Source organism: Coregonus clupeaformis, chromosome 23 (assembly GCF_020615455.1).
Source record: "Coregonus clupeaformis isolate EN_2021a chromosome 23, ASM2061545v1, whole genome shotgun sequence".
Taxonomy (NCBI): Eukaryota; Metazoa; Chordata; class Actinopteri; order Salmoniformes; family Salmonidae; genus Coregonus; species Coregonus clupeaformis.
Genome location: NC_059214.1, coordinates 46,686,294 through 46,708,681, shown reverse-complemented (window position 1 = coordinate 46,708,681; position 22,388 = coordinate 46,686,294). Strand labels below are relative to the sequence as shown.

Here is a 22,388-nt window from a genome sequence, read left to right as displayed (position 1 = left end):
AAAATAGAGTAAAACACAATACAGTATATACATATGAGATGAGTAAAGCGGTATGTAAGCATTATTAAAGTGACTAGTGTTCCATTATTAAAGTGGCCAGTGATTCCATGTCTATGTGTATTGGGCAGCAGCCTCTAAGGTGCAGGGTTGAGTAACCGGGTGGTAGCTGGCTAGTGATGGCTATTTAACAGTCTGGGATAAGGAGAGATTGAAAATGTCCGAAACCACTCCAGCCAGCTGGTCTGCGCATGCTCTGAGGACGCGGCTAGGGATGACGTCTGGACCGGCAGCCTTGCGAGGGTTAACCCGCTTAAACTTCTTACTCACGTCGGCCACGGAGAACGAGTCCACAGTCCTGGGGAGCGGCCCACGTTGGTGGCACTGTGTATTCCTCAAAGAGGTAAAAAAAGGTGTTTAGCTTGTCCGGGAGCAAGACGTCATGGTCCGTGACGTGGCTGGTTTTCCCTTTTTGTAATCCATGATTGCCTGTAGACCCTGCCACATACGTCTCGTGTCTGAGCCGTTGAATAGGGTTAGATCTATCTTTGACTCTGAATTGTTTAAAAGGGCCATGTTTATCTGCCAGAGGAATAAATATGGAGGATACATTTTCTAGGGCCAACTCAGGGTCAAATACAAGAGACCTACATGAATTTGGCCAATAGAAACTCTCGTTTTTGTTGCAAAACGTTTTCCATTTGGAGTAAACGGTTTCTGTTGCAAACATTTTGCAACAGAATCGGCGGAATGAATAAACCCCCCGCCGCACCTTCCCCTGTAGGCTCACAGGTGCTCTGCCCACGTGATAAACGAATGGGCCAATCAAATGCCCGCATTACAGTGACATCTACACCAGCGTATGTGATTTGCTGACTAAAGTGGTACACAGGTGTCTGGTTCTCCGAAAGTGTTGCATTTCAGACCGAAACCAAGAGGTTGTCCTTAAACATATTGTTCTCTGAAGGCTGTTTGTTGTTATAGAATCATTTGTACAAATTTTTAGACGTGTTTTTAACTCTTACCAAGTCCTGAAGAATTTCAACGCCGCTATTGTGGACAGTAGGTTTAAATGAAAATTAACAACTTGATTTAGAGCACAAGACTTCTCAAGAATATTACAGTTTTTTTTGAAAGTTTGAGGCTACCTGAAAGTCGCCTGTCGCTCGAAAATGATACCGAAATCAGAGTTTTATGTTAGGCTTTTTTGCTGTTTCACAGGTGAGTTATCATATTATCTTTATGCTATGACCTGGTAATGCCAGTGAAGTAGGTCAGTTGTGTCATTTGAATCGACTCATTTACGGGTAAACTGGTTACAAAGGAAATCTGGATGTCACTACCATTGTTTGGGCTACTCCAAAATCAAATTGCCAATTGGCACTTCCACGGTAAGCGTGACGCTGATACTCTGATTTTTCACTTTTAAATAAACCATAACTCTATGCACAAGGACTAATTTGATCAATTTCCACTGAGAATTTTACGAAAACATTTACTTGAAGAACAGTGCAGATACTAAGTTTGGTAACAGAATGACGGTTTACTTTTGGTGCGGTCATTTTGTTACCAAACTTGCATCTGCACTTTGGGCCTAGGCTTGCCCTACTCAGAGTACTCGTGTAGGCCTATGTATGCATTTAAAGGAGAGGGAAAATTATGCTAAAGTGGCCTACCACGTCTAATTCAGCGGTGTAAAATACTTACGTAAAAATTTATTTTGCTATTACAACGTCAAATACCGCAGTCGACTGCAGTTCAAAACTGCAATCTTTTTTTGTAAGGGAATACTTTAAAGTACTACTTAAGTAGTTTTGAGTATCTGTATTTTACAATTTATATTGACAACTTTTACTAAACTACATTCCTAAAGAAAATAATGTGCTTTTTACTCCATACACTTTCCCTAACACCCAAAAGTACCTGTTACATTTTGAATGCTTAGTAGGGCAGGACAATTGTCAAATTCACACACTTATCAAGAGAACATCTCTGGTCATCCCTACTGCCTCTGATCTGGCAGACTCACTAAATGCATTCTTAATTTGTAAATTGTCTAATTGTGCCTCTGGCTATCCGTAAATAAATAAAAAACAAGAAACTGGTGCCATTTGGTTTGCTTCATAAAATACATTTGAAATAATAATATAATATAATAATAATATATGCCATTTAGCAGATGCTTTTATCCAAAGCGACTTAGTCATGCGTGCATACATTTTTGTGTATGGGTGGTCCCGGGGATCGAACCCACTACCTTGGTGTTACGCCGTGCTCTACCATCTGAGCTACAGAGGACCTTTTATGATTTATACTTTAACTTTTGATACTTAAGTATATTTAAAACCAAATACTTTTAGGCTTTTACTCAAGTAGTATTTTACTGGGTGACTTTCACTTTTACCTTAATAGAAAATGACTCAAGTATGACAATTGAGTACTTTTTCCACCCCTGGTCTAATTCAGATTCCCTCCACTGTCTCAGGTATCTTGGTTTGTCATGCTCAGGTGGAGTGTGGTCAACCACTCCTGGAAAACAGGATTGTTGGAGGAGTAGATGCATCGCAGGGGGCATGGCCGTGGCAGGTGGATATTCAGGTAGGTCACTGCTGCATCAAGGTATGGATTAAACTAAATGCATGAAGCCATGTTTTAGTGTGGATGTTGGTCGTCATGCTGACCTGCTGAGAGAGGAATGTTTTGCTGATTCACCAATCCTCTTTCCCCCGCTCTTGGTCTTTAGACAGAGAAGGATGGTCATATCTGTGGGGGCTCCATCATCACTCAGGAGTGGGTGCTGTCTGCTGCCCACTGCTTCCCAAAGTAAGTGTCCACCAGTGGCGGCTCCTCAGGAGGAAGGGGAGGACCATCCTAATCGGTGAATTACATAAAACTAGTGAAACATTTATAAAAAAAAGTTATCCTGTTTAGATACAACTATACTAAATATATTCCCGTCACCAAATAACTGATTAAAACACAGTTTTGCAATGGTCTACAGTAACCTACAGTCTCCGTTGTCTCAAGGCTTAAAAATCCTCCTTTAACCTCTCGCCTCACCTTCATCGAAGTGGATTTAACAAGTGACATCAATAAGGGATCATAGCTTTCACCTCGTCATTCTGTCATGGAAACAGCAGGTGTTCTTAATGTTTTGTCAGTATGTCTAAATTAAATCAAATCACATTTTATTTGTCACATACACGTGTTTAGCAGATGTTATAGTGGGTGTAGCGAAATGCTTGTGCTTCTACTCCGACAGTGCAGTAATATCTAACAATTTCACAACATATACCCAATACATACAAAACTAGTAAGGAATGGGGTTTAATAATATATACATATATGGACAAGCAATGACAGAGCGGCATGGACTAAGATGCAGAAGAATATTATAGAATGCAGTATATACATATGAGATGAGTAGTGCAAGATATGTAAACATTATTATTAAAGTGACTAGTGTTCCATTTCTTAAAGTGGCCAGTGATTTCAATAGGGAGCAGCAGCCTCTAATGTGCTAGTGATGGCTATTTAACAGTCTGATGGCCTTGGGATAGAAGCTGTTTTTCATTCTCTCGGTCCCAGCTTTGATGCACCTGTACTGACCTCGCCTTCTGGATGATAGCAGGGTGAACAGGCAGTGGCTCAGGTGGTTGATTTCCTTGATGATCTTATAATATGAATAATATAATATGCCATTTAGCAGACACTTTTATCCAAAGCGACTTACAGTCATGCGTGCATACATTTTTTTTGTGTATGGGTGGTCCCGGGGATCGAACCCACTACCTTGGCGTTACAAGCGCCGTGCTCTACCATCTTTTTGGCCTTCCTGTGACATCGGGTGTTGTATGTGTCTTGGATGGCGGGTAGTTTGCCCCCGGTAATGCGTTCGGCAGACCGCACCACCCTCTGGAGCTTTCCACCTTCTCTGCTGCGGTCCCGTCAATGTGGATAGGGGGGTGCACCCTCTGCTGTTTCCTGAAGTCCACGATCATCTCCTTTGTTTTGTTGATGTTGAGTGATATGTTATTTTCCTGGCACCACACTCCCAGAGCCCTCACCTCCTCCCTGTAGGCGGTCTCGTCATTGTTGGTAATCAAGCCTACTACTATCAAGCCTACTACTGTTGTCGTCTGCAAACTTGATGATTGAGTTGGAGGCGTACTTGGCCACGCAGTCATGGGTGAACAGGGAGTACAGTAGGGGGCTGAGCATGCACCCTTGTGGGGCCACAATGTTGAGGATCAGCGAAGTGGAGATGTTGTTTCCTACCTTCACCACCTGGGGGCGCCCCGTCAGGAAGGCCAGGACCCAGTTGCACAGGGCTGGGTTCGGGCCTCAAGCTTAATGATGAGCTTGGAGGGTACTATGTTGTTGAATGCTGAGCTATAGTCAATGAACAGCATTCTTACATAGGTATTCCTCTTGTCCAGATGGGATAGGGCAGTGTGATGGCGATTGCATCGTCTGTGGATCTATTGGGGCGGTAAGCAAATTTGAAGTGGGTCTAGGGTGACCGGTAAGGTAGAGGTGATATGATCCTTGACTAGTCTCTCAAAGCACTTCATGATGACAGAGGTGAGTGCTACGGGGTGATAGTCATTTAGTTCAGTTACCTTTGCTTTCTTGGGTACAGGAACAATGGTGGCCATCTTGACGCATGTGGGAACAGCAGACTGGGAAAGGGAGAGATTGAATATGTCCATAAACACACCAGCCGAATGCTGCCGTCTATCCACAGTTTCTGGTTAGTGTAGGTTTTAATAGTCACAGTGGGCACAACATCACCTATACACTTCCTGATAAACTCTGTCACTGTTTCGGTGTATACGTCTAAATTATTTTTGGAAGCTACCCGGAACATATCCCAGTCCGCGTGATCAAAAGAATCTTGAAGCGTGGATTCCGATTGGTCAGACCAGTGTTGAATATTCCTTAGCACGGGTACTTCCTGTTTGAGTTCCTACCTATAGGAAGGGAGAAGCAAAATGGAGTCGTGGTCAGATTTGCCAAAAGGAAGGCGGGGGAGGGCCTTATAACCATCCCAGAAGTTTGAATAGCAATGGTCGAGGATTTTAGCAGCGCGAGTACAACAGTCGATATGTTGATAGAACTTCGGCAGCCTAGTCCTCAAATTTGCTTTGTTAAAATCCCCAGCTACAATAAATGCAGCCTCAGGATATGTGGTTTCCAGTTTGCATAAGTTCCAGTGAAGTTCTTTTGAGGGCCGTCGTGGTATCGGCTTGAGGGGGGATATACACGGCCGTGACTATAACCGAATAAAATTATCTTGGGAGATAATACGGTCTGCATTTGATTGTGAGATATTCTAGGTCGGGTGATTGACCGCGATTGATAATAGACAGTACTGTGCAGCCGTCTTCATCGACCTGGCCAAGGCTTTCGACTCTGTCAACCACCGCATTCTTATTGGCAGACTAAATAGCTTTGGTTTCTCAAATGACTGCCTCGCCTGGTTCACCAACTACTTCTCAGATAGAGTTCAGTGTGTCAAAATCGGAGGGCCTGTTGTCTGGACCTATGGCAGTCTCTATGGGGGTGCCACAGGGTTCAATTCTTGGGCCGACTCTTTTCTCCGTGTTGTGATGTCACGAGAGGCTACACAGCTTTCAGCGGGATTGCTCAAGTAGTGCAAGGAGACCAGGTTCAACCAAAACAAGGATTTTATTAAAGGTCTTGGGAAACTAACGAAAGTATAACACAATTCTGTTCTCTGGTGGCTCTTTAAGGGTTAACAGTTCAGGGATGTCTCTTCCACATCCAAAATCATAACTCTCCCTCGCTCAAATAACTTTTCCCCAGTCTTACTGTATTCCACGTTGCAGCTAGTGGCCAACCCAGCAAAACGTCCTTCCAAATGTCCCACACGTATTTCCACAGGTGCATATATCCAAAGGTGAGTATTTCCCAAAGGTAAGTATCTCCAAATCCTTATATTCCTCATGGAAGTGGACGTGCAGCACTCTTGTCCTCCAGAGAGCCCAGCTTGGAGACTGTGTTTCTTCCCTTCAACAAAAACCTTCAGCTCATCAGCTCCTGACTGGTTTCAGCTGCGTGGGAAGATTGGCCATAGAGGGTTGGAGTTCCCGACCATACCAGCAGATGGAGCCATAGCTGTCTGGGTTTGCAGCCATCTCAGGGGGATGTAACGTCCCTCCAGGACACAGCCTCTCGTGACATCACACATCCCCCTCCTCGGGACCGACGTCCTCGTCGGGGTAAAGGCAGCGAAGAAGGCATCACGCCGGGAGAGGGCGTCCGCATTGCCGTGGTGCTTGCCAGACGGCTCTCTCTTCAACTCCTCCAACTCTAGGACCAGGGACTCAGCCTCCTGTTGTCTCTCCTTGAGTTTCTTACTGAAACGCATCAGCCTTGGTTTTAGCAGAGTTTAGCTTCTGTTGAGCAGCTTTCAGTTCCTTCTCTCTCTCTGCCTCCGCATTCTTCATCTTGTTCTCCAACACCTTGTACTTCTCCTCTGCCTTCTTCTGGACCTCCTTACTACTGCGCAGGGTCTCCTCACACTCCTCGATGGTCCTGCGCAGCCTCTCCAGCTCCTCCTGTTGCTTAGGGAAGGAGCTCTGTTGGAGTTTAGCCTGGAGGATATCTAACTCTTCTGTCTTCATGTCTAACTGTTGCTTTAACAAACGATACCTCTCAGCGGTCCCCTTCAGACCAGACAGTTCTTTGTCCAGATTCTGTAGCTCCGTCTCTGTGTCGGTCTGGGCACCTGCCATCCCTATCAGAGCCCGGGCGGGAGTGAGTAACTCGGAGGATTGCACCGGAGCCTTCCCAGGATGAGTCTTGCCTCTCCGTTTCCGAGGTACTCGGGTTATCCTCTCCTGAGACTCTCTCCAGAGTGGGTAAAAGGCTGGGCAGTCTCGTCCAATTAGGACAGGGACGGGGAGGGAATCAACCACCCCCGCCGTCGTGTGTATGGTTCCCCGTGTGCTGGTCATTGTAAGTTCAGTAATGGGGTATTCTCTGGTGTCCCCATGGACACAGGAAACTGGGAGGACTTTCCCCGGGGTCAGACACGTTGGGCCCACCAAATCCTTACGCACCAGGGTGGCCCGGCTACCAGAATCCAGTAAGGCCTCCACATCATGGTGATTCACAGTTACCGGGCAGGTGGGGGTCGATCTGGGCCGCCATCTACGACTCCCAAGAGCGAGGCAAAACGGTGTGTGGGTGCTGAGCTGGAGGACTCCGCAGTGGGCATAGGTTCATCGGCTGGTTTCCCACACTGCCAGGAGATATGTCCCATCTCCCCACACCGGTAACACTGTCGAGTTTCCCCCTCCTGGTGTACTCTTCTTGGACCCGCCTGGTTTCTGGCTCCCCCCTGGAGCCGGGATAAGTCCTGACGTGGCTGGGTTCGAGACCTTGGGGTCCTTTGGACGGGTTCTTCCCATTTGTGGTGGGGCCGCACTCCTGGGGTCTTTTCGGGAAGCATTCAGCATCTCCGCTGTGGCCTGGTACTTTTCCACAGCTTCCACGGTCAGATCAGCCGTGGTCAAGGCCTGTTGACTGATGAACCGTTTTGCCTCATAAGGCAGGGCGCGTAGGTAACGATCCACCACAACGGCCTCCACCACCGCCGCTGCTGTATTCCTCTGCGGATCCAGCCATTTCCTTGCGATTCGGACAAGTTCATGCATCTGCGCCCGAGGAGGTTGGTCTGGTTGGAAGGTCCAGCTGTGAAAGCGCTGGGCCATACCAAACTTTGTGAGTCCATATCTGCTGAGGATCTCAGACTTCAGGGCATCATAGTCAGTAACCTGGTCAGGGCCCAGGTCCCGGACAGCATTCAGCGATTCCCCGGTTAGAAAGGGGGGCTAACAGACCAACCCACTGTTGCTTGGGCCAGGCTTCCCTAGTGGCCGTGGCCTCAAATGCATGCAGGTATGCCTCAATGTCATCGGTAGCTCCCATCTTAGATATAAAGTCACTTGCCTTTATTGGGCGGGTATTTTGGACCACCCTCTGTCTCTGCAACTGCAATTCCTCTGCCTTCAGAAGGTTGGCTTTCTTTTGCTCCTCCAAGAGAGCCACGTTTGCTTGCATCTGGGCTTGCTGGCCAGCAACAAGGGCTTTCAATATGTCCTCCATTTCAGTCGGCGGGGAGCCTACGGCCAACTTGGAAAACTGGGTGATCAAACCTTCGGTATCCTCCTCTGACATGCACTATTAACGCTTGAGCGTGCCTGTATTCTCCACCATCTGTGATGTCACGAGAGGCTACACAGCTTTCAGCGGGATTGCTCAAGTAGTGCAAGGAGACCAGGTTCAACCAAAACAAGGATTTTATTAAAGGTCTTGGGAAACTAACGAAAGTATAACACAATTCTGTTCTCTGGTGGCTCTTTAAGGGTTAACAGTTCAGGGATGTCTCTTCCACATCCAAAATCATAACTCTCCCTCGCTCAAATAACTTTTCCCCAGTCTTACTGTATTCCACGTTGCAGCTAGTGGCCAACCCAGCAAAACGTCCTTCCAAATGTCCCACACGTATTTCCACAGGTGCATATATCCAAAGGTGAGTATTTCCCAAAGGTAAGTATCTCCAAATCCTTATATTCCTCATGGAAGTGGACGTGCAGCACTCTTGTCCTCCAGAGAGCCCAGCTTGGAGACTGTGTTTCTTCCCTTCAACAAAAACCTTCAGCTCATCAGCTCCTGACTGGTTTCAGCTGCGTGGGAAGATTGGCCATAGAGGGTTGGAGTTCCCGACCATACCAGCAGATGGAGCCATAGCTGTCTGGGTTTGCAGCCATCTCAGGGGGATGTAACGTCCCTCCAGGACACAGCCTCTCGTGACATCACAGTGTATATCAATGATGTCGCTCTTGCTGCTGGTGACTCTCAGATCCACCTCTACGCAGACGACACCATTTTGTATACATCTGGCCCTTCATTGGACACTGTGTTAACAAACCTCCAAACGAGCTTCAATGCCATACAACACTCCTTCAGTAGCCTCCAACTGCTCTTAGTAAAACTAAATGCATGCTTTTCAATCGAACGCTGCTGGCACCCGCCCACCCGACTAGAATCACCACTCTCGACGGGTCTGACCTAGAGTATGTGGACAACTACAAATACCTAGGTGTCTGGTTAGACTGTAAACTCTCCTTCCAGACTCACATAAAGAATCTCCAATCCAAAGTTAAATCTAGAATCGGCTTCCTATTTCGCAACAAAGCCTCCTTCCCTCATGCTGCCAAACATGCCCTCGTAAAACTGACTATCCTACCGATCCTTGACTTCGGCGATGTCATTTACAAAATAGCCTCCAACACTCTACTCAGCAAATTGGATGTAGTCTATCACAGTGCCATCCGTTTTGTCTCCAAAGCCCCATACACTATCCACCACTGTGACCTGTACGCTCTTGTTGGCTGGTCCTCACTACATGTTCGGTCGTCAAACCCACTGGCTCCAGGCCATCTATAAATCACTGCTAGGCAAATCCCCGCCTTATCTTAGCTCATTGGTCACCATAGCAGCACCCACCCGTAGTCTGCGCTCCAGCAGGTATATCTCACTGGTCATTCCCAAAGCCAACACCTCCTTTGGCCGCCATTCCTTCCAGTTCTCTGCTGCCAATGACTGGAACGAATTGCAAAAATCTCTGAAGCTGGAGACACTTATCTCCCTCACTAACTTTAAGCATCAGTTGTCAGAGCACCTTACCGATCACTGCACCTGTACACAGCCCATCTGAAATTAGCCCACCCAACTACCTCATCCCTATATTGTTATTTATTTTGCTCTTTTGCACCCCAGTATCTCTATTTGCACATAATCTCTTGCACATCTAGCATTCCAGTGTTAATACTATTGTAATTATTTTGCACTATAGCCTATTTATTGCCTTACCTCCATAACTTGCTACATTTGCACACACTGTATATATATTTTCTGTTATATTTTTGACTTTGTTTTTTTTACCCCATATGTAACTCTGTTGTTTTTATCGCACTGCTTTGCTTTCTTGGCCAGGTCGCAGTTGTAAATGAGAACTTGTTCTCAACTGGCTTAACCTGGCTTACCTGGTTAAATAAAGGTGAAATAAAAAATAAAAAACAGAAGGACTCGAGTTCCTGTATGTTACTACAATTACACCATGAGTTGTTAATCATGAAACACACACCTCCGCCCTTCTGCTTCCTGGAGAGATATTTATTCCTGTCTGCGTGATGAGAACGCATCTGGCTGGACCGTTTGACAGAATATCCCAAGAGAGCCATGTTTCCGTGAACCTGAGTATGTTACAGGTCTTGATGTCTCTCTGGAAAGAAATCCTTGCCCGTAGTTCATCGACTTTGTTAACCAAAGATTGAACATTAGCGAGTAGGATACTTGGAAGCGGTGGGTGGTGTGCGCGCTTCCTAAATCGAACCAGCAGGCCGCTCCAAGTGCCTCTCCTCCGCCGGCGACGTTTTGGGTCAGCCGCTGGAATCAGTTCAGTTGTCCTGGGGAGAGCAAACAAAGGATCTGCTTCGGGAAAGTCGTATTCCTGGTCGTAATGCTGGTGAGTTACCGCCACTCTGATATCCAATAGTTTTTCCCGGCTGTATGTAATGATGCAGAACACTTTCTGAGCTAATAATGTAAAAAATAATACATAAAAAACAAAATACTGCAAAGTTTGCTAAGAGCTAGTCGCGAGGCCGCCATCTTCATCGGCGCCAGTTTACCACTGTGTGTAGCTATTAGCGATGCTAATGATGGCGTAACTGTTTTCGGGTAGTTGGAAAGGCAATAAAAAGGTAACTACCTGGCAGAATCATGATTATTTGCCTCAATCCAGTGGCCATTTAGTTTTGACAACTCCATCACAAGTGTGCTACAGAAACATTGTGTGCCAAACACAACTGTATGGCTGGTGCACACCTGAATTAAAGGGTAACTACACAAAAATAATCTACATTTCTCAGGTTTTTCCCAGACCTCAAATGGTCCCATGATGTGGTTTAAGCATTGTTGTGGACTTACAGTGAGGGGAAAAAAGTATTTGATCCCCTGCTGATTTTGTACGTTTGCCCACTGACAAAGAAATGATCAGTATATAATTTTAATGGTAGGTTTATTTGAACAGTGAGAGACAGAATAACAACAAAAAAATCCAGAAAAATGCATGTCAAAAATATTCTAAATTTATTTGCATTTTAATGAGGGAAATAAGTATTTGACCCCCTCTCAATCAGAAAGATTTCTGGCTCCCAGGTGTCTTTTTATACAGGTAATGAACTGAGATTAGGAGCACACTCTTAAAGGGAGTGCTCCTAATCTCAGTTTGTTACCTGTATAAAAGACACCTGTCCACAGAAGCAGTCAATCAATCAGATTCCAAACTCTCCACCATGGCCAAGACCAAAGAGCTCTCCAAGGATGTCGGAGACAAGATTGTAGACCTACACAAGGCTGGAATGGGCTACAAGACCATCGCCAAGCAGCTTGGTGAGAAGGTGACAACAGTTGGTGCGATTATTCGCAAATGGAAGAAACACAAATTAATTGTCAATCTCCCTCGGCCTGGGGCTCCATGCAAGATCTCACCTCGTGGAGGTGCAATGATCACGAGAACGGTGAGGAATCAGCCCAGAACTACACGGGAGGATCTTGTCAATGATCTCAAGGCAGCTGGGACCATAGTCACCAAGAAAACAATTGGTAACACACTACGCTGTGAAGGACTGCAATCCTGCAGCGCCCGCAAGGTCCCCTGCTCAAGAAAGCACATATACAGGCCCATCTGAAGTTTGCCAATGAACATCTGAATGATTCAGAGGAGAACTGGGTGAAAGTGTTGTGGTCAGATGAGACCAAAATCGAGCTCTTCGGCATCAACTCAACTTGCCGTGTTTGGAGGAGGAGGAATGCTGCCTATGAGCCCAAGAACACCATCCCCACCGTCAAACATGGAGGTGGAAACATTATGCTTTGGGGGTGTTTTTCTGCTAAGGGGACAGGACAACTTCACCGCATCAAAGGGACGATGGACGGGGCCATGTACCGTCAAATCTTGGGTGAGAACCCCCTTCCCTCAGCCAGGGCATTGAAAATGGGTCGTGGTTGGGTATTCCAGCATGACAATGACCCAAAACACACGGCCAAGGCAACAAAGGAGTGGCTCAAGAAGAAGCACATTAAGGTCCTGGAGTGGTCTTGCCAGTCTCCAGACCTTAATGCCATAGAAAATCTGTGGAGGGAGCTGAAGGTTCGAGTCGGCAAACGTCAGCCTCGAATCCTTAATGACTTGGAGAAGATCTGAAAGAGGAGTGGAACAAAATCCCTCCTGAGATGTGTGCAAACCTGGTGGCCAACCACAAGAAACGTTTGACCTCTGATTGCCAACGGGTTGTGCCACCAAGTACTAAGTCATGTTTTGCAGAGGGGTCAAATACTTATTTCCCTCATTTAAAATGCTAATCAATTTAAAACATTTTTGACGTGTGTTTCTGGATTTTTGTTATTCTTTCTCTCACTGTTCAAATAAACCTACCATTCAAATTATAGACTGATCATTTCTTTGTCAGTGGGCAAACATACAAAATCAGCAGGGGATCAAATACCTTTTTCCCTCACTGTAGAACATTCCATTTGGTTGTTTTTCTATAAAAAAATAAATAAAAAAAAAATATTTTTGAGAGTAAGAACTGGGGGGAAATCTCCCAGCTTTTTAAATTCTGCACTCTGGAGGATTTTGCAGAAAAGAACACAAGGCACTTTGAAATTGGCAATGAATACATTTTGCACTTTAAGTATTTTCTTTGGTACAGTAAATCTATTTAAGAACACAAGGGTATGCTAATTTAAAAGATGGCTAGTCATTATTTGCCTGGTTCTGTATAGAATGCAGGCACGTTATGGGACACAGGTCAGGTCATTATCAATTATTAAAAAATAAAATAAAAAATCTGCTGATGCCACCAACCTAAGTTGCTTCCACCTGTGGAAAAAGTTAGTGTAGAACCCTGATAGTTGAACAGTTTTGAACAAATTGATTTCTTAAATTAAGGAGAAGCAGCATATGGCTATGTCTTGTTGTGTGATATATTTTGTCTTAGTTTACCTTTCACTTAACTAATGCAACTAGTTTTTGCTTTCTCAACAACCTGACTCAAACAGAGAGGAACGCTATTTATGTTAGCTAGCATGCTAAGACTATCCAGCACTGCAACTCCTCCAAGTCAAGGTAAGCTTTCGGTTTTATTAATTTATTGCCACCGGGGCCTGCCGGTGTAATTGCTTAACTGCTTACTGTACTGTGTGATTGTACACACAGATTGGATTGTGGGTTTACTAACGCGTTCGTTCTAGTTTGTTGACTATCCTTATTATGGTGACAACGATGTAGGCTGTGTAGCGGTTATGGTATGAAGGTTTGGCTTGGAGAGGTTTTTTGCACCTGGTCACACAGCTGTTGTGCACTGAAGTCTCTGTAGCTCAATTGGTAGAGCATGGCACTTGTAACGCCAGGGTAGTGGGTTCGATCCCCGGGACCACCCATACGTAAAAATGTATGCACACATGACTGTAAGTCGCTTTGGATAAATGCATCTGCTAAATGGCATGTTATTAAGTCCACACAAGACGGGAAAAGGTCAAATCAAATGTTATTTGTCACATGCTTCGTAAAAAAACAGGTGTAGACTAACGTGAAATGCTTACTTACGGATCCTTTTCAAACAATGCAGAATTAAATATAATATATTTTTTAATACATTTAATATAAGGATTAAATGCACAGTGAATAACAATGAGTAAAAATAACATGGCTATGTACAGGGAGTTCCAGTACCGAGTCGATGGAGCAGAGGTAGTTGAGGTAACTATGTACATATAGGTGGGGTGAAGTGACTTGGCAACAGGATAGATAATAGACCGTAGTAGGAGCAGCGTGTGTGGTGTCAGTATGCATGTGTGTGCGTGTTGTCTGTGTGTGTGGGTAGAGTCCAGTGTGTGTTTTAGTCGGTGCAAGAGTTAGTACCAAAAAAGAAGTCAATGCAGATAGTCCGGGTAGCCATTTGTTTAGCAATTTAGCGGTCATATAGCTTGGGTGTAGAAGCTGTTCAGGGTCCTGTTGAATCCAGACTTGGTGCACTGGTACCATTTGCCGTGCAGTAGCAGAGAGAATAGTCTATTGCTTGGGTGGCTGGAGTCTTTTTGAAAAATGTTTAGCGGTCCTGGATGGCAGGGAGCTCAGGCCCCAGTGATGTACTGGGCCGTACTCACCACCAATGTTCCCTCTAATTGTTTTCAGCACTGAGCAAATTTCAGGTCTGCTGAGCGCCAACTTGAACATTGTGAAAATTCTGTCCAACTTCCAGCGCATTTACTGTGAACACTGAGGCTGTACCCGCTTTAAGTTAGTTTCAGACAGTGGTCAAGTAGACTACTGTTGCTATTTGATCATAATGTAGGGTTACCAGAGTGGCCTACCGTCAAAAACAATGGAGAAAATGCATCCCAGAACAGCTATTTCCATGTTAAAATGTTAGTCTCCTGTAGCTCAGTTGGTAGAGCATGGCGCTTGCAACGTCAGGGTTGTGGGTTCGTTTCCCATGGGGGGCCAGTATGAAAAATGTATGCACTCACTAACGTCGCTCTGGATAAGAGTGTCTGCTAAATGACTAAAATGTAAAATGTTATATCATTCAGCTTAGAGTAGCAGCCAATGTGTGGTGTTCGATGTAGGCCTACATTCCATGAGACTTGAAAAACAACATGCAGGGCTTGACATTAACCTGTTTATCCACTTGTCCTTCAGACAAGGAAGTGACTGAATGTTTGACGCAAGAAACGACTTAAAAAAAATAAAATGCATTTTTATTCCCATACCATTATTAGAGAATCAGACAAGTTATGCTACCCTCTGCCTATTGGCTATTTAGCTTCTTCAAGCCTGTTTTAAAATACAACACTGCCCCTTTAAGACAAAAAAGCTCTTTACCCGACTCACTTTTCAAAGATGTCTAGAAATGTACACATTTTGTGCTCTTGTAGGAAGCAATCACTTCCCCATTGCTGACGACAAATGATCTATAACTGGTCTAATAACTCACTAACTAGCAAAGGATATGAACAAATGTGCACAAGTGGCTACATGCAGCTCTCGCTTTGATCTCAAAACAAGCGCATCTACTCCCGACCGCTCATGCTGTAAACACAGTCCAGTTCATATATGGCAATGGTTTATTTGCATGTCTAGGGTGTGATTTCTCTAGGCTCATGCCTCTTGTAGAACAGTAAAGCTGTCATGTTACTGATTCGGTTTGTTCACAGATCGAATATCAATTTAATTATTTACTATTTTGTGGCTGTGCGAGTTAACGTACTACTTCAAGTACAAAGGCTTTGGGGGAACACCTCTACAGTCAGTATGTAATCTCGAAAACACAGAACAAAAATGTTGTAATTGCATCAGATGCTCAATCAGGTTCTGGGGGGGGAGATGTAGGTGAGAAGATTCTAATGAGATTATCAAAGTCTCCCCTCCCCCTAAATGGACATTCTCAGCCCAAGCATGGGCCAAATGTCCCCTCCACTTCCGGGATTCGAAAAAGATGCGAACACATTCAAAATCGTGAATCTGCGCACCGGAACACAAGTTTGTTGACAGACCCTAAGATGCCATCCTACAGTATGTTATGTGCTTCTGTCCACAAGAGATCAGTCAGTATGCCAGGACCCCAAAATAAAAGGCGCAGGGTCATCTTTCAAAGTATTTTATTTAGTACAAGACTAGTACATGCATTAGAATTTCTCTGTAACGAAAGCTCAATCGCTGTCCCAAATGGTAACCTATTCCCATATAGTGCACTACTTTTGACCAGGGCCCATAGTGTACCATTTGGGATACAGACAATGTATTTTGTGGTAGTAGACCCCAGTAGCACCTGTTTGTAAAACACAGCCCTATTCTAGGTAGTGTATCCACACGCTGAAATACTATGCAATCCTAGGCTGAGTGTGTAACTCATCCTTAAGCTGCGTTTTCAGTTACATGCACATTTCTTAAAGGCCCACTCCTCCATCTGAAAAACGGCAGCCCCACCACTTGGATTGCTATAAAGCTTAGCAATGGGGCTGGAGAAATGTAATCGCACTCAAATTCATAAATGGAGTTATGGATGCAGTGACTGAATGTCCATGAGTTCAACATGATAGTTGTAACTATATCCTGAAAGTATACCTTCACGAAGACTGTGTTTACAAACAATGGAGTAAAACAGCCTGATATTTTGGTTTTAGGGGTTAGTTAGACAGTTGAACCAAGCTCATTGGCACGTATAAATGCCCATTTTTCAATTAATTTTATGATAAAAACGGCTGTAAATATCACTGAGTGGGCCTTAAATTGGGATTGGGCCATAATACTGTTAACATCTAAAGGAAGAAAGATGCCGTCTAATAACAATATGCTCCTCCAAACGGGGTGTGTGAGACGTATGCTATCTGGAGGGTAGAGAAATGAGCAGACACATTTCAGTTGTTAGTTTTAATGTATGGACAAAGTTGTATTTGAACTCTCTCTCCTCCCGTCTTTCCCAGTCCGTTTGACGTGTCGGGCTACACCCTCTACGTTGGCCGTCACCAGCTCAACGGTTTTAACCCCAACGAGATGTCGCACCGCGTGAAGCGCATCGTGATCCCATCCAGCTACTCAGACCCCAATTTTGGACAGGACATGGCCTTGGTGCAGCTGCAGAGCCCTGTCGTCTGGTCGGCGTTTGTCCGGCCCATCTGTCTGCCTGACGCCTGGACACTGTTCCCAGGGGGCCTGCTCTGCTACGTTACAGGCTGGGGAAATATCCGTGACGGGGGTAAGAGAGAATAAGGCATTACCTATATAGCGGCAAAATCAGACTTCCACTTAAAGGGGAACTACGGTAAATTTGGGAAATTTCTCAAAGAGCCGAAACCTCTCTGACTCAGTGGAGGACTGGCTGTCACATGGTCAACTGTTACTCAGAGCGGAGGTAGAGCTAGAGTAATGTCACATGGTTACACCCCCCCTTCCCTCCCTGTAGCGCTAGATGGAACTGTCACAGCGAACATTGTGCTAAAGTCGGCTGTATTTTGAAAACTGCCGGTAACAGTTTTGTTTATGAGGTGTTCCCTCGTTCATGTGTTCCATTTGCAGTAGTCTAAGCCACGGGCTGATATTTTTATTTATTTTTTCTCCTTGCTTGGCAGAAATCTCAGAATGTACCCAAATGTATTGTTGGTGTAGGCATTCTCTCGCTCTCTCCTTTTATTTTTCCTGCCTGCTCACCTTCCCTGGCCTTCTCTCAGTCCCTCTGGGTGGAGTGGGGACACTGCAGCAAGTTAAGGTGCCAATCATCTCGTCGTCTTCCTGTCAGATGATGTACAGCCTGAACCCGCCGGTGACAGTGAACATCCTTTCTGACATGATCTGTGCCGGTTATCAAGAGGGTGGCAGGGACTCCTGCCAGGTACGCTCGCGTCACCAGTGTGTGCATGTGTCTTTTAGAATCTAGTTGACTATGTATTCTGTCTCGTCACTCTGTGTGTGTAATAGTAGACAAGCTTAACTTATTTTTCTTATGTCTTACCCATCTCTCTCTCTGTTCCTCAACAGGGGGACTCTGGAGGACCCCTGGTCTGCCAGATGGTGAACGGGACCTGGGTGCAGGCCGGGGTGGTGAGTTTTGGCCTGGGCTGTGCCAATGCCAACCAGCCCGGCGTCTACGCCAAGGTGTCCACCTTCTCCAGCTTCATCCGCAGCAACATACCAGAGATCAGTCTGTACGGCCGGGCCGGTCCCAACTGGGCCAGCTCCCTGGCCGTGCTGGCTAGCTCCCTGGCCACTCTACTAATGGGCCAGCTGCTTTAGATGGGGCTTCCTAAGAGCGCCATATCTTAAAGGGACATTTTATGTCATTTGACCTGAACCTGGTTTTACACTTACCTTGGCTGTAGTAGATGACTGTTTTAGGCACATATTCTGCTTTATTTTAAATTATTTTAATTTACCATATTAATATTATGCCAAAACAACTTTTTGACCAAACTGACGGGACAAAATATGACAATTTATTTCCCAAGTAAGCAGAATCTTTACCTTTCTGGGTCAAGATATGTGTAAAACCAGATGTCAAATTTCATGGAATGTTGCTTTAAAGGAAAGGGCCGAACCTGCGGTGGCATAAACTATACCATGTTGTTTTAATGATGGTTAGATCTTTATACGCAACTCCTCACAAATACAAGTGATTCTGAATATACAAGCTATATAGCTAATCAGCAGAAAAAACAGGGTGATATTATGGGTATTTATAACTTGTGAAATGTAAAGCCATAATAGGTCTGTCTATTTTAGCACACATATTAACGTCTTGTAAAATTAACGTTTTTAAGCTTTAAGTTTCTTATGTTTTTAATGATGAATAAATGATTAAAATGTAAAGTAATTTACGAGAATTGTCACTACATGCATTCTAGAATCTCCATTGTCTTAGTTCTACTCCCATCACCTGGGCCCTGTTTGAATGCTTAAGAAATGCGTCCTTACTTTCCTTGAAGTAATTCCATCTGAATGAGTGAAGGTAGGGTAGTGACCTTCATTTCACCTATCCGTTCAACTTATAGATCTGTGATTATCAAGGAAATTAGGAAGGAAAGATGCATTTCTGAAGTCGGGCTGAATCTCTATGGTCTTTCTTTGATTCCGCACGTCCTCTCTCCTCCTCATAGGGAATTGGAGGAGAAGGTCCAAGGGGAGGATCCTCAGAACTTCTCGTCCAATGCCATATGAGAAGGAGGCAAGGACATGAGGAATCAAGGGAAGACAATTGAGATTCAGTAGCTCATCTTGACCTTTCAGAACACGGCATGCACTTTCTCCACTGCCAAGGAAGCTCAATACTATTTTGAGAATCACATCAAACCCAACGCACAAGGGGACGAGTCGACAGAAGGAACCCCATCATAACTGGCTCAATATTCACACATGCTTTCATGCACAATCACGCAGCCTAGCATATGGCTATGCTGCCCTCAGCATAAGACAATGAAGATACCCCCTCAAGTGGGTACAAGGAACGTTAACTTATTGCTGAGTATTGGACTTTATTACATTGCTTATGGAACAGGAGGACATTAACACAGTGACTCTATGCCAAATAATGAACAATGGACAATATATTGAGGTGTCATACAGATTGGGGCTGCTTCCTGGAGCTACAGAGCATTAAATCCCTTTGTGGACAAAATATAAGTTGGATGCTATTCCCCTACTATTTTGTTTTGTTTTGTGCAACTGCTAATGAAAGATGGCCATTCCCAAATGGGCTACTACACAATTGCTTATATATATAATTTTTATTATTATTATTTTGCTATTGCTCCTACAGCTACAGTATCCTATTTGACTGTTTAGTCTTACTTTTTCCCTTTTTCTTCATTACTAACTCATCCAAGTCTGATACTTTTGGTAGTGTATGTGGACACCTGCTCGTTGAACATCTCATTCCAAAATCATGGGCATTGATAGGGAGTTGCTATAACAGCCTCCACTCTTCTGGGAAGGCTTTCCACTAGGTGTTGGAACATTGCTGCGGGGACTTGCTTCCATTCAGCCACAAGACCATTAGTGAGGTTGGGCACTGATGTTGGGCGATTAGGCCTGGCTCACAGTCAGAGTTCCAATTCATCCCAAAGGTGTTCGATCCGGTTGGGGTTCGGCTCTGTGCAGGCCAGTCAAGTTCTTCCACACCGATCTCGACAAACCATTTCTGTATGGACCTTGCTTTGTGCACTGGGGCATTGTCATGCTGAAACAGGAAAGGACCTTCCCCAAACTGTTGCCACAAAGTTGGCAGCACAGAATCATCTAGAATCTTATTGTATGCTGTAGCGTTAAGATTTCCCTTCACTGGAACTAAGGGGCCTAGCCCAAACCATGAAAAACAACCCCAGACCATTATTCCTCCTCCACCAAACTTTACAGTTGGCACTGGGGCAGGTAGCCTTCTCCTGACATCCGCCAAACCCAGATTTGTCCGTCGGACTGCCCAGAGAACGCGTTTCCACTGCAACAGAGTCCAATGGCTGCGAGCTTTACACCACTCCAGCTGACGCTTGGCATTGCGCATGGTGATCTTAGGGTTGTGTGCGGGTGCCGGGCCATGGAAACCCATTTCATGAAGCTTCCGACAAACAGTTATTGTGCCCCACGTTGCTTCCAGAGGCAGTCTGGAACTTGGTAGTGAGAGTTGTAACCAAGGACAGACAATTTCTTTACGCGCTTCAGCACTCGGTGGTCTCATTCTGTGAGCTTGTGTGGCCTACCACTTCGCGGCTGAGCTGTTGTTGCTCCTAGACGTTTCCACTTAACAATAACAGCACTTACAGTTGACCGGGGCAGCTCTAGCAGGGCAGAAATGTGATGAACTGTTGGAAAGGGGGCATTCTATGACGGTGTCATGTTGAAAGTCACTGAGCTCTTCAGTAAGGCCATTCTACTGCCAATATTTGTCTATTGAGATTGTATGGCTGTGTGCTTGATTTTATACACCTCTCAGCAACGGGTGTGGCTGAAATAGCCGAATCCACTCATTTGAAGGGGTGTCCACATACTTTTGTGTATTTATAGTGTAAACTATTGGAACCAAGACTTAAAAATAACTGATATTGGCACAAGATGGAGGGAGTGTTGGAACATAACTAAAAATAATTACGGTTAATGAAAATTTACAAATTTTATTGGTCACATACATATATTTAGCGGATGTTATTGCGGGTGTAGCGAAATGCTTGTATTCCTAGCTCCGACTGTGCAGTAGTATCTAACAATTCACAACAATACACACATCTAAAGTAAAATAATGGAATTAAGAAATAAATATTAGGACGAGCAATGTCGGAGTGGCATTGACTAAAATACAGTAGAATAGAATACAGTATATACATATGAAATGAGTAAAGCAGTACAGTATGTAAACATGATGACCAGTGATTCCATGTCTATGTATATAGGACAGCAGCCTGTAAGGTGCAGGGTTGAGTAACCGGGTGGTAGCTGGCTAGTGAAGGTATTTAAGTCTGATGGCCTTGAGATAGAAGCTGTCTTTTGGTCCCAGTTTTGATGCACCTGTACTGACCTCGCCTTCTGGATGGTAGAGGGGTGAACAGGCCGTGGCTCGGTGGTTGATTATCTTTTTGGCCTTCCTGTGACATCAGGTGCTGTAGGTGTTCTGGAGGGCAGGTAGTTTGCCCCCGGTGAAGCGTTGGGCATACTGCACCACCCGCAAACGCAGGGCTCTCCAGAGGGTGGTGCAGTCTGCCCAACGCATCACCGGGGGCAAACTACATGCCGTACCAGGCGGTGATACAGCCCGACAGGATGCTGTCAATTGTGCATCTGTAAAAGTTTGGCGCTGTTGCGCCTTTTACACCACACTGTGTGTGGGTGGACCATTTCAGATTGTCAGTGATGTGTACGCCGAGGAACTTGAAGCTTTTCACCTTCTCCACTGCGGTCCCGTCGGTGTATAGGGGCGTGCTCTCTGCTGTTTCCTGATGTCCACGATCAGCTCCTTTTGTTTTGTTGACGTTGAGGGAGAGGTTGTTTTCCTGGCACCACTACGCCAGGGCCCTCACCACCTCCCTGTAGGCTGTCTCGTCATTGTTGGTAATCAGACCTACTACTGTTGTGTCACCTGCAAACTTGATTGAGTTGGAGGCGTGTGTTGCCACGCAGTCATGTGTTAACAGAGAGGGAGTACAGGAGGGGGCTGAGCACACACCCTTGTGGGGCCCCTGTGTTGAGGGTCAGTGAAGTGGAGGTGTTGTTTCCTACCTTCACCACCTGGGGGTGGCCCATCAGGAAGTCCAGGACCCAGTTGCACAGGGAGGGGTTCAGACCCAGGACCCCAAGCTTAATGATGAGCTTGGAGGGTACTATGGTGTTGAATGCTGAGCTATAGTCAATGAACAGCATTCTTACGTAGGAATTCCTCTTGTCCATATGGGATAGGGCAGTGCGATGGCAATTGCATCGTCTGTGGATCTATTGGGGCGGTATGCAAATTGAAGTGGGTCTAGGGTGTCAGGTAAGGTAGAGGTGATGATCCTTAACTAGCCTCTCAAAGCACTTCATGATGACAGAAGTGAGTGCTACGGGGTGATAGTCATTTAGTTCAGTTACCTTTGCTTTCTTGGGTACAGGAACAATGGTGGACATCTTGAAGCAAGTGGGTACAGCAGACTTGGATAGGGAGAGATTGAATATGTCCGTAAAACACTCCAGCCAGCTGGTCTGCGCGAGCTCTGAGGACGCGGCTAGGGATGCCGTCTTGGCCGGCAGCCTTGCGAGGGTTAACACGCTTAAA

At 45.3% G+C, this 22,388-nt stretch overlaps 1 protein-coding gene across 1 annotated transcript; it reads left to right on the top strand.

Moving 5' to 3' along the window:
* The first annotated feature begins 892 nt into the window (after positions 1–892).
* On the top strand, positions 893–18,490 carry LOC121536567 (serine protease 33). The gene is made up of 6 exons (XM_041843946.2): positions 893–1,218; positions 2,483–2,595; positions 2,741–2,820; positions 16,585–16,856; positions 17,329–17,489; positions 17,636–18,490. The coding sequence occupies exons 1-6, from the start codon at positions 1,170–1,172 to the stop codon at positions 17,888–17,890; spliced, it is 930 nt and encodes a 309-aa protein (XP_041699880.2). The 5' UTR covers positions 893–1,169; the 3' UTR covers positions 17,891–18,490.
* Positions 18,491–22,388: the final 3,898 nt, after the last annotated feature.